General features: G+C 37.5%; 1 protein-coding gene across 1 annotated transcript; it reads left to right on the top strand.

Annotated features, from left to right (window-relative positions):
* The first annotated feature begins 6,654 nt into the window (after positions 1-6,654).
* Positions 6,655-11,766, top strand: Prss58 (serine protease 58). Its single transcript, XM_021165622.1, has 6 exons — positions 6,655-6,770; positions 6,912-6,996; positions 9,200-9,338; positions 9,533-9,789; positions 11,317-11,456; positions 11,540-11,766. Exons 2-6 carry the CDS (start codon positions 6,957-6,959, stop codon positions 11,687-11,689), a joined length of 726 nt encoding a protein of 241 aa, XP_021021281.1. The 5' UTR covers positions 6,655-6,770; positions 6,912-6,956; the 3' UTR covers positions 11,690-11,766.
* Positions 11,767-12,425: the final 659 nt, after the last annotated feature.

Genomic DNA, 12,425 nt, shown 5'->3' with positions numbered 1-12,425 from the left:
CAGCCTGTTTATCTTTTGAGTAGAGAAAGGCTACTTATTTGTTTGACTCAATTTTGTATCCAGCCACTTTGCAGAATTTGTTTATCAGCTTTACGCATTTTCTGGTGGAATTTTTGGGGTCACTTATATATACTTGCTTGCCTGCAGAGATGGGGCTGACCACTGGGACTCAGGAGAAAGTTGGAATCCCAGTGCTGACAGAGGCTAACAAAATCACTTGAGGAACAAGCTCCAGCCAGAGTCAGCTAGAACTTCTAACACCAGAGATTTCCAGATGGTGAAAGGCAAAAGTAAAAATCTTACTAATAGAAAACAAGACCACTTGGTATCATCAGTATGCCCACCACAGCAAGTCATGAATACCCCAACACACCTGAAAAGCAAGATTTGGATTTAAAATCACATCTCATGATACTGGTAGAGGATTTTAAGAAGGACATTAATAACTCATTTAAAGAAATACAGGAGAACACTGCTAAACAGGTAGTAGACCTTTAAAAGGAAGCATAAAAATCCCTGAAAGAATTATAGGAAAACAACTAAACAGGTGATGGAATTGAACAAAACCATCCAAGATCAACAAAATTATAGAAGAATACTTCCCTAACCTAAAAAAGAGATGCCCATGAATATACAATAAGCCTACAGACCTCCAAATAGACTGTACCAGAAAAGAAATTGCTCCCGACACATAATAATCAGAACAACAAATGCACTAAATAAAGACAGAATATTAAAGAATATTAAAAGCAGTAATGGAAAAAGGTCAAGTAACATATAAAGGCAGACCTATTAGAATTACATCAGACTTCTCACCAGAGACAATGATCATGGACAGATGTTATACAGACCCTAAGAGAACACAGCCCAGGCTACTATACCCAGCAAAACTCTCAGTTACCATAGATGGAGAAACCAAAGTATTCTATGGCAAAACCAAATTCACACAAAATCTTTCCATGAATCCAGTCCTTCAAAAGGATAATAAAGGGAAAAATCCAACACAAGGAGGGAAATTGTGCCCTAGAAAAAGCAAGAAACTAATCCTTCAACAAACCTAAAAGGAGATAGCTACAAGAACAAAATCCCAATTCTGACAACAAAAATAACAGGAAGCAACAATTACTTTTTCTTAATATCTCTTAATATCAATGGACTCAATCCCCCAATAAAAAGACATAGACTAACAGACTGGCTACAGAAATAGGACCCAACATTTTGCTGTATACAGTAAATCCACCTCAGAGACTAAGACAGACACTACCTCAGAGTAAAAGGCTGGAAAACAATTTTTCCAAGCAAACAGTCTGAGGAAACAAGCTGGAGTAGCCATTCTAATATCCAATAAAATTGACTTCAATCCTAAAGTTATCAAAAAAAAGACATGGAGGGGCACTTCCTACTCATCAAAAGTCAAATCTTCCAAGAGGAACTCTCAATTTTGAATATCTATGCTTCAAATGCAAGGGTATCCACATTCATTAAAGAAACTTTAGTAAAGCTCAAAGCATACATTGCACCTCACACATGAGTGGGAGACTTCAACATCCCACTCTCATCAATAGACAGAACCTGGAAACAGGAACTAAACAGAGGAATATTGAAACTAACAGAAGTTATGAAACAAATGGATTTAACAGATATCTATAGAACATTTTATCCTAAAACAAAATGATATACCTTCTTTTCAGCACCTCATGGTTCCTTCTCCAAAACTGACCATATAATCAGTCACAAAACAGGCCTCAACAGATAGAAAAATATTGAATATCCCATGCATCCTATCAAATCACCATGGACTAAGGTTGATCTTCAATAACAACATAGATAATAGAAAGCCAACGTTGATGTGGATGCTGAACAACACTCTACTCAATTACAACTTGGTCAAGGAAGAAATAAAGAAAGAAATTAAAGACTTTTTAGTGTTTAATGAAAATGAAGTCACAACATACTCAAACTTATGGGACACAATGAAAACAGTCCTAGGAGGAAAACTCATAGCTCTGAATGCTGCCAAAAAGAAACTGGAGAGAGCACACACTAGCAACTTGACAGCACACCTAAAAGCTCTACAACAAAAGGAAGCAAATTCAACCAAAAGGATTAGATGACAGGAAATAATCAAACTCGGGGCTGAAATCAACCAACTGGAAACAAAAAGAACTATACAAAGAACCAAACCAGGAGCTGGTTCTTTAAGAAAATCAACAAGATGATAAACCCTTAGCCAGACTAACTAGAGGGCACAGGGACAGTATCCTAATTAACAAAATCAGTAATGAAAAGGGAGACATAACAACAGAACCTGAGGAAATCAAAGCATCATCATATCCTACTACAAGAAGCTGTACTCAACAAAACTGGAAAACCTGGATGAAATGGACAATTTTCTATACAGATACCAGGTACCAAAGTTAAATCAGGATCAGATTAATTATCTAAACAGTCCCATATCCCCTAAAGAAATAGAAGGAGTGACCTTAGATCCTAATCTTGCTTTTCTGGTGTGATAGTGTATGCAGGACTTCTTATGCTGAAAGAATTGGGTTCTGATGATGCCCAGTAACCTTAGTTTCTGTTACTTCCTTTCTTATGCTTGCCTTCCACCATCTGATTATCTCTAGTGCTCCCTGCCCTCACTATATCTGACTGGAGCCTGTCCTTCCTGTAATCCTGGTTTAGTCAGAGCTCCTCAGAGTTGAGCTGTCTCTGTGATCCTGTGATTCTGGTTGTGTCAGAGTTCCTGGGAGCCTCTGACATCCTGAGATCCTGGTGTGACCAAGCTCCTGGGATCTTGGGATCCTCAGATCATGGTCTTTCTAGATCACCCAGGAGTGGAGCCTTCTCTAGGTCTGTAGGACTGGTCGCTGCCCTGAGTTGCCATCCAAGGAAGGAACCTGAGCCATTTGTTGGGCGGGGTTCCTGAGTCCCTGGATCCTGCTGGTTCCAGTTACTTCTGGTGGTTTTGGGAGAGATGTTATGTTCTCTTCACCCCTGACCCTAAGATCCTGGGTGTGGTATGGTGCCTGGGAGTAGAGCCTCCTCTGGGGCCTGTGGGACTCACCGCCTCTAAGTTTGCACTCAAGGTAGACTCAGGTAGATTCTATTCTTGATTTTGTCTTTACTACATCTTTCTCACAACTAAGAGCATCTCTAAAAACATTCTTCTAAAAATTATTTGAATCAAACCAGAAATTCTGTAGAATCATTATCTATTTATCTGTATAGCATCACTACAAGATAGTGCATCTTCGTAGGTCTGTAGATATCTGCTCAAAAGGGTAGGTCAATACCTAGTGGTTGTTTAATATTTAATAATAACAGGAGAAGCATATTAATAGCAGAAATCTTTCCTCGGGTTTAATCTTTTTAGTTTTGCCTAGAGAAGCAAATCTGTCATAGATTTTAGTCCATGGTGAACCATCTCAGGAAGAGCACCTGCTAGTTTTTAGCTACTCCTAGATGGATCTTGGTAGTGCTCCCTGCTGCCATACTGAATTATGTTTGTGCCAGAGATTTCCATAACTCTTAAATAACATCTTCAGCACTTGATGATCATACATTACATTTAATTGTAATTCTCCATAGCAACTCTTAATTTCAAAGCATCTCTCTCCTCAAAGTTTCCTCGATGAACTAGCCACCAATTAGTTCCTCACATTATAATTAATAACTTCACTATAGATGCTTATAGTTATTATAATTAATAACTTCACTATAGATGCTTATTCGAGAAACACAAACTTAAACTCATCAATACCACACAAAAAAGTGAACGTATGAACTGGAAAAATGGTTCAGACATTAAGTGCATGTTCTGCTCTTCCAGAGGACCTGAGCTCACCCAACACTTCTTACAGGTGGTTTACAACTATAACTGCAGCTCCCATGGATCAAATGGATCTCCACAGGAACCTGCATTCACACATATTACATCTGCATACACAAACACACACACACATACACACACATAAACACACACACACATACACACACCTACATATACTTAATAAAATAAATGTTTTAAATGTGAAAACAAGAGGGGAAATTTGTTAGAAAGAAGAGAGACATGGGTTACCTCCCTATAAGCTATTGGTCAGGAAAGCCTCAGGCAACCAAAATTACACAGACTTGCCATACCCTTGATTTCTCAGCACAGCTATATATTAAGACTCTACTCCACTTTGTCACACACTTTGGTGAATGACATAGAGAAATCAATTTCAAATTGACCAGGATAATCTTCTGAATGCTAACTGTGCCAGAAGTTGTCATTCAGTCTGAAGAAGAAGAAGAAAATTTATCAGTGATCTTACCCAATGCTGTACCTTGTATGCTACAGTACTAGCCTGCCATTGGTACAATAATGACATAACTTCAGTGGGGATAAACAACTTGTTTCTGATTGTATCTGAAGCACATTTCAGAGAGAATTGATTCATGGTACTATAAACCTAGTCAAAAGCCCTAGGCTGGGGAATGACATGATAGGGGAATCTTGCTAAATGTTGTTTTTGCTAAATGGTCATATTTTCAATCTACATTCTAAATATGTTTAGCCAAATAGATTTTCACAGTTATCAATTTTGGAAATATCTCTCTCTCTCTCTCTCTCTCTCTCCCTCTCTCTCTCTCTCTCTTCATTTAAAATGTGGTTGGTTACTCTTATGACATTTTTGCCAGTATTACATCAGTATATCTTATAATCAGAATTGTGTTATAGGCCAGAGTATTTGCAGCTCAGTGATTAATGATTAATTTTCTCTTCAAGTAGAATGCTAGACAGTAGGGGGTGAAGCTTCTATTTGTGTGCCAGCTTGATTGCTCCAATTTGATGACATACATGAGTACTGTTTTCAGCAATAAGTCCTTGCCATTAGATTTCAGAGAGTAACCAATAGCCAGGGTAATAGTCCATGATGTTTCAAGGGTACTATGGGATCTCAATGGGTACTCAATGATTCCAAATTATGTAAACTATTACTATTACTGAAACACTGACTTGATGGTACAAGACATCTAAATAGGGCAGGATCTCTTCTATTACATGATGATTTCATTTATATTCCTGATTCCTGATTTCATTTATAATACCTGAATATATTTTAGTATATTTTTATTATTTCTCCAAAGGCCTTTAATGTTAATTGTTCTTGCCATATTCCCTCATTTATCCTGCCCTCCCACCCCCCTTTCCATTTAATCATCCTATTCTAGTTACCCTTATCTCATTATAACACTATATTCTAGTTCCCCTTCCTTGGACCACTACCTCCTGTCCCTTGCTGGGTACTCACATCTGCATATTAAAGCATACAAAGAAAGCTTAAAAACTAACATCTTCATATAAGAAAAAAACTTGCAGTATTTGTCTGGTGGGGGTTACCTCACTTGGAAGGATTTTTTTTCTACTCCATCTATTTTCCTTCATATTTCATGGTTCGTTTTCTTAACAATGGAGTAATGTTCCATTGTGTAAATGTGCCACATTTCATTATCCATTCATCACTTGAAGGATGTATGTACTACTTCCAATTTTTGGCTATTATAAATAGAGCAGCAATGAACATGGGTGAGCAAGAATTTCTCTAGTAGGTCATAAAGTCCTTTAAGTATATACACAAGAGAGATATAAGTAGATATTGAGGCAGACCCATTACCAGATGCCTGAGAAGCCCCCTACTGATTTCCACAGTGGCTGTACTAGTTTGCACTCCCATCAGAAATAAGTAAGTGTCCCCCTTCTCCCCTTCTCTCACATCTTCACTAGCATGTGCTAGCATTTGTTTAATTACCTTGACCATTGACTCAAATAAGATAAAATCTCAAAGTAATTTTAATTTGCATTTCCTCATGACTATGGATGTTGCTCATTTTAAATTTGTTTCTCAGCAATTTCTGTTCCATATTTTAGGAACTCTGTAAGTATTAGATTCTTGTAAGAAAAATAATACTCTATTCGCTCCCTTTTGCTGTGCATATACACATATGGGAAATGCCAAGTGAACCTCCAGAAGAGGGTACCTGTCTATCAGCCACTGTCATCAAATTTGTCAGTAACTGGAGAACTGAGTTACAAACTCCAGATCTATAAGAAGACTAATGTGTGTTGCTCACAGCACTAGACTATGCTATTTATTTTGTCAATCCAAGAAGACAAAACATTCAGTAAGGGGACCACCTGCTCAGATCTTAGACCCACATTCAAATCAGGTTCCTTGATGCTTGTTGAGTTTTAATATTTCCTTATATTTTTGGATGCATATATTTTAACAGATATGATTTACAAATAGTATTACTTAATCTATATATCAGTTGTTTGTGTCTGTGTACTTTTGGTAGCACCTATTTGTTTCACTATCACTTCTTCCAGCTTGGGAACTCCTTGACGATAGAAATGGAAACTTTAAATACATGGATACGCAATGAAAACACATATCCCAGTTCTGGTAAGGTTTGCATGGTTTTAAATGATGCCTGGTTTGGGTCATGAAGAAGATAACTAAAGCAACTCAAAGAGACACTGAATGCCAAGTAAAGTGGTTACTGTCAGTGCCAGAGTACAGATAAATGCCAGAGTCACACAAATGGGATGGGCGTCATCATAGAGGTGGGAGGGGTCTGCATCATGTGTGCAGCCCAGAGAGCAGCCTTCCTGCACAAGTCAAAGAGCAGGAGGCTGTGGAGACTTTGTGAACATCTCTCTTGGATTAAGTAACTTCTTCAAAAGAAGACAAAATTGAGATCTAGACAGCATGAGTGATCAGGTTTGTTACAAGTTATTTCCTCACTCTGACACCACTTTATACTCTGATGGGGAGAGCAGGAGAGCTTTTCAGAAAGTAAATCCCACCGCTGAAGTCATTCACCAGCATTTTATCTCATTCTCTCGTCTTTATGCTTTACAGAGACACTGAGCTGAAACCCATCTCAAAACAGCTTTCAACATCATAATGAAGTTAGCCTTCCTCTGCATTCTTTCAACCCTGCTGGGTGAGTATCTTCACTTCTTTCCCTATTTGCTAAAGAGGAATCCTAAGGAAGGCAGGGAAGATAGAAAAATGATAGAGACATCATTTGAGACTTAGTATGTGACTCTTTCTCTCTCAGCACTGCCACAGCACATACCAAGTTTAGTTACTTCCCATGAGAATGCCTGCCTTCTGCACTTCAAATTGATTGCTTATGTACTTTGAAGGAGGCGTGGACATTAACACATCTACAAGATAATCCATTCCACATTAGGAGCATATTCTGAACCTGTCTGGAACATGATAGATATTGTGGCCTAGGAACAGGAAAGAGAAGGCCCAGGTTAAAAGAAGAATTCAACTAAAGAGTGCAGCATCAGACGTAAAGTTATAAACTTTTGACATTGCTCAGCTTCCCACACTCCATGATCACTGTGTTAGGAAAATGTTAGTTGTTCTGTCTTCTAAATATATCCTAAGTCCAATCACATCTCACTACATTTACTGTTCATGATACTCCAAACCAGCATCTCTTCACTGGAATATTCATTTACTTGCCAGTAGATCCCTCCATTTCTACATGTTCTTCTTCCAGAGTTTCTAAGAGGATAATTCCATCACTTTAAATCTTGAAGAGGTCCCACTTCCACTTAGAATACAAGTTTGCATAACTCCAACATCACACAAAATGCACTATCCCTTGTACATTACTCTCTACCACCACCATCCTTACTTACCTCATGCCATGTCAGCCAACACTGGCCTCTATGATATTCCTTAGACAGGACCTAGACCTCATATTCTGTCTGTAGCTGTTTACTCTTTCTGGAATCTCTGGCTCCACACATCTGATGATCTAAATCCTCTGTCTCCATGACTTTGCTCTTTGCTGTTACCCAACCCTGGCCACTGATGCATGATGTTTTACTTTGTGATCTAACATCCACCCACAACCCCCAGGCCCCAACACACACACACACACACACACACACACACACACACACACACACACAACTGGTATTTTACATCTTTAACTGGCCTAACTCTATCCCCACAGCTTTAATCACTATCCAACATGCTATTTTATTTACTTGGGTTTATTATTTTCAAATATGTTTACAGATTCAGATGTTTAAGAGCATGGCTATCTGTTTCACTCATAAGCGAACTCAAACTCCTAAACAGAGCCTGGCATATACTAGTATGACATTAATTGATGGTTTTATTTACCCCATTGTTGTCCTGTTCTTGTCATGGTACTGGTTTTCATTGTTCATGGTACAGTTGTTGGAAGAGAGAGATAACTTGTGAAAGTCCTTGTATCACTTATTATTCCCATTGTTATGACAAATAACTGACAAGCAGCAACATAAAAGAGAAAGGCTCACTTGGCTTATGAGTTGAGAGAACATTCCATTAAGGTAGGGAAGCCATGATGACAAGAGCAACCTCTGAATTGGTAGCAGACACATGAGGTTATTTGCTCACATCTATGCAAATCAGAGGCTAGACAGGAAGTGGACTAGGCTAACAACCTCAAAGCTTGCTCCCTACAGATCTACTTCCCCAAACATCAGCATCAACTGGCATTCAAGTGTTCAAATACATGATTCTGTGTGGGGCATTTTACGTGCAAATGTTAGCAACAATTTAAAATTGGTAAAATGGTTTAGTAATTAGCTAGTCTAACAGATTCCACTTAATTGTATAAAATGAGGGAACTTGTATTTCTTTTTAAAGTCATTCCTTTATTATTGTATATGTAATATGAGGGTGTCCATGTGCTATTGTACATTTGTAAAAGTTGTAGGCTACTTTGTAAGGTAGGTATTCTCCTTTCATCTTTGGGTTCTGGAAGAATCAAACTCAGGTTGTCAGGCTTGCTCAACAACTGTTCCACCCATTGAACTCGGCTCACAGGCCTAAGAGAACTCATAATTCAAGTAGAAGAATATTTCTTTACAATTAAAAGGATGAACACTTTTTAAAATTTTAAAGTATCTATTTCTATCAACTCTCATTGTCTTCAGAAAAAAAAGTCACTTTAAAGATTTAACTTACAATTTAAAAGTGCTGAAGAAAAGGTTCAATAAGTTGAAGCTAGTGAAATATATTCCCCGCCCCCCCTTTTTTTTTTACTTTGCTGTTGTACTTTTGAACTTTTTGGTTTTATTTCAATGTTTTTCTTAGTGATTGATGAAGAAACCCTATCCTTTTCTTTCTAGGTACCTTTGCCTATAATCCAGATCACATAGCTGGCACCACGCCCCCCTACTTGGTCTACCTGAAGTCTGATTACTTGCCCTGCACTGGAGTCCTGATCCATCCTTTGTGGGTGATCACAGCTGCACACTGCAATTTACCGTGAGTGATAAGAACTTCAGATTGTTTTATTCTTTGAGTTCTCAGGTCACACATACACCCAGCAACTTGTATATGACTCTCAATAAATGATTCATGGAAGATCTTCAGGGAATGTTCTTTGGGGAAGACTAAGGACCATATGATTACAGAAAATTGATAAACTATTTTTAATCAATATCCCTCTATCATTCTAGGAACCTTCAAGTGATTCTTGGGATAACAAACCCAGCAGATCCCACGGAAAGGGATGTGGAGGTGTCTGACTATGAAAAAATATTCCATCATCCATACTTCTTGGTCTCTTCTATTTCATATGACCTCATGTTAATCAAACTGAAAAGAAGGATTAAACATAGTAACTATGCAAAAGCGGTCAAACTGCCTCAACACATCCTGTCGGTGAATGCCATGTGCTCTGTGTCTACCTGGGCCTACAATCTATGTGACGTCAGTGAGTTCAAACCATTAAGTGATGGTGTTTGACTTTGCTGGCATTCTCTGAGGACTCTCCTCTGAGCTTCGATAATTCTGCTTTCATAGGACTTTCTTCAAGTTTCTGCTTTTACCGTTTCCTTTTCTTTTATCTCATTGGAAGATTTTTTTCAAGTCTTTTCTCTGATATATCTTTCTATCTTTTTGCTTATAAATATAAAAAATAGTTTCAACAGAATACCTAGTGATGTGTAACAGGACTCTATTTTTGTCTCAGAGCTTCAATTTTCTTCACTCTAAAATGAAATACAACATACTATCAAAAGTTTTCAAACCATTTCAAGCAATAAATGAGCTCAAATTCTTGAAATGAGAAAAACATAAGATATCAAGTATAAGATCAATCTATAATATTGTGGCAAATCAGATAGAGCATTGCTATGTAAGCCTGAAAAAAGGTCCCTGAAGACTAAAGAGAGGGAGAATGGAAAGAAGTTGATCAAGTGATGTATATAGTCTGGTGTTTGAGTGCACAATAAAGTGATTATAATAAGTAATAATATTGTATACTTAAAAACACAAAACTTCATAAAAGAATAAATTCTGAGTATTCTTATCAACACCAGAAAATTATAACCTAGGTCACTCTCACTAGATATAAAAAAGAAAACTGACTTTCCTGCCCCCTCCATGTACCTTATTTTAGTCTAACTCATGAAGTAAACATTTCTGAAATTACTCTCAAAAGAAATGTAAAGCTATGAATGTATTGTTATACTAGAAAGCAAGGCAAAGAAGTCAATATTTAACTTTTAAAAAATTAGTGTCATATTTTCAAATAAAGATTTAGAAGTAAACACGTATTCAAATTTAAAAAGTAAAAATCTCAAAATATAGAACTTTTGCCCAAGAATCCCTAAAAGGAGCATCTGTAGACAGATAGTACTCTGGTTTCCCCATTCTCTTTGCTTGACAAATTAGAAAACTTTTCTTATTATGAGACTTTGATGTAAAAGAAACAGCTTGATTTATAGATCAGAAGACACAGTATTAAATTGTAATGTACCACATAGTCTAGCTGTTTTGTCTTCTTTACTTTTACTAGTGTCTTGGGTGGTTCTATTATTATTATTATTATCATTATTTATTATTATTTACCAGATAATTAATTAGTTTTGCCATCTGACAAATAAGAAATTAGTCTATATTTTGTAAGTTGCCTCAAGGTCTAAAATTTGCATAGAAAAAGACACTCTCTAAATGTTTAAATTTCCAGAAAAATATTTAAGCAATTCATTTCATTTTTGTTGCAAGAATGCCTCACATATTTCAACCACCCACCTAAGGGGATGGACATTTCCATTATGACAAGTTGCTAATTTGATAATCCCCTGTATACTTATTGTTTAAACTTCTTGATTTTATTTCTCAAATTTTGAACTCCTTTCCTGATAATAGAACAAATATTGAAAAAAAGGAGGAAAGCAAAGGAAGCTTTGATATTTAGAAAAACTCATGGGAAATATGGTTTTCCTTTTTCCTCTAGCCAAAGACCCTGACTCACTGCAGACCGTGAATGTCACTGTAATCTCTAAGGCTGAGTGCCGTAATGCCTATAAAACCTTTGACATCACAGAAAACATGATCTGTGTAGGCATCGTGCCAGGGCGGAGGCTGCCTTGCAAGGTAATGAACTCTTAATGCCTTCCTTTCCTCATTGGATTCCTTATCTGTTGCCTGAAAGATGACTTGGTTTTCTTTTTCCATAGGAAGTCACGGCTGCCCCAGCAGTCTGCAACGGGGTACTTTATGGAATCTTGTCTTATGCAGATGGCTGTGTTTTGAGAGCTGATGTTGGCATCTATGCTAGCATCTTTCACTACTTGCCCTGGATTGAAGATACCATGAAAAATAACTGAGCTCCCACAACAGAAAGAATTCTGAAACATGTGACAAAGCACATCCACAACCTCACAATTAAAGGAAATGGGCTCATTAGACCGTGAGAGGCATGTCGTCTCCCTTCTGTGGACTCAGTGATTTAGTAGTCACACACATGCAACCCTTTCTCTCTCTGTCTCTGAAAATGGGAAGCAGAAGACTTGTCATTTCTTAATCCAGCTGATAGAACTAGTTAAAGGTGTCACTTCACAGTCATTTGGGGTTATCAAACTTGCTAGGCATGTTTTCAGAAAGTTAAACACCTAGCTTGGGGAAAATGTTGTCTGACAGTGAATGAGTGAATGAGCTAATGGGGTATCAGTTGGAGGAAGGATTTAAAGATAGGAACTGTAAGGGCACTGCATTAAGTCTCCTACCCATACAACTCTAATACCAGACATGGTTAAAGCTTAGTCACTCATTTGGAATGTGTTCTTACAACATAATGTTAAAGTTCAAAGTTCATTAGTGCTTATAACAGCAGATAAACAGGGTTGAAGAATTAATTTTCCCAGTGTATATCTGCCTATTCATGTAATTAATGTTTTGAGGTGAGTATTCAGAGTAATGGGTTTCATCACCACGTCCCCACACATTCAGCTCATACATAGCTTTCATGCACTAACATCAGCTGCCTCGGGAACTCTACTTCATTTTGGTTATCACTCAAGCATCCTTTCTCCACTTTTCTGCTCACTTGCACAGCTTCACTAA

The sequence above is a fragment of the Mus caroli genome, chromosome 6 (assembly GCF_900094665.2).
Source record: "Mus caroli chromosome 6, CAROLI_EIJ_v1.1, whole genome shotgun sequence".
Taxonomy (NCBI): domain Eukaryota; kingdom Metazoa; phylum Chordata; class Mammalia; order Rodentia; family Muridae; genus Mus; species Mus caroli.
The sequence above is the reverse complement of the archived record's forward strand: the minus strand, read 5'-3'. Positions and strand labels throughout refer to the sequence as shown.

Coding starts and splice junctions, on each gene's coding strand:
- Prss58 (XM_021165622.1), top strand. CDS start 6,957: ATGAAGTTAGCCTTCCTCTGCATTCTTTCAACCCTGCTGG. Junction 9,790..11,316: donor CTACAATCTATGTGACGTCA/GTGAGTTCAAAC, acceptor TTTTTCCTCTAG/CCAAAGACCCTGACTCACTG. Junction 11,457..11,539: donor GGCGGAGGCTGCCTTGCAAG/GTAATGAACTCT, acceptor CTTTTTCCATAG/GAAGTCACGGCTGCCCCAGC.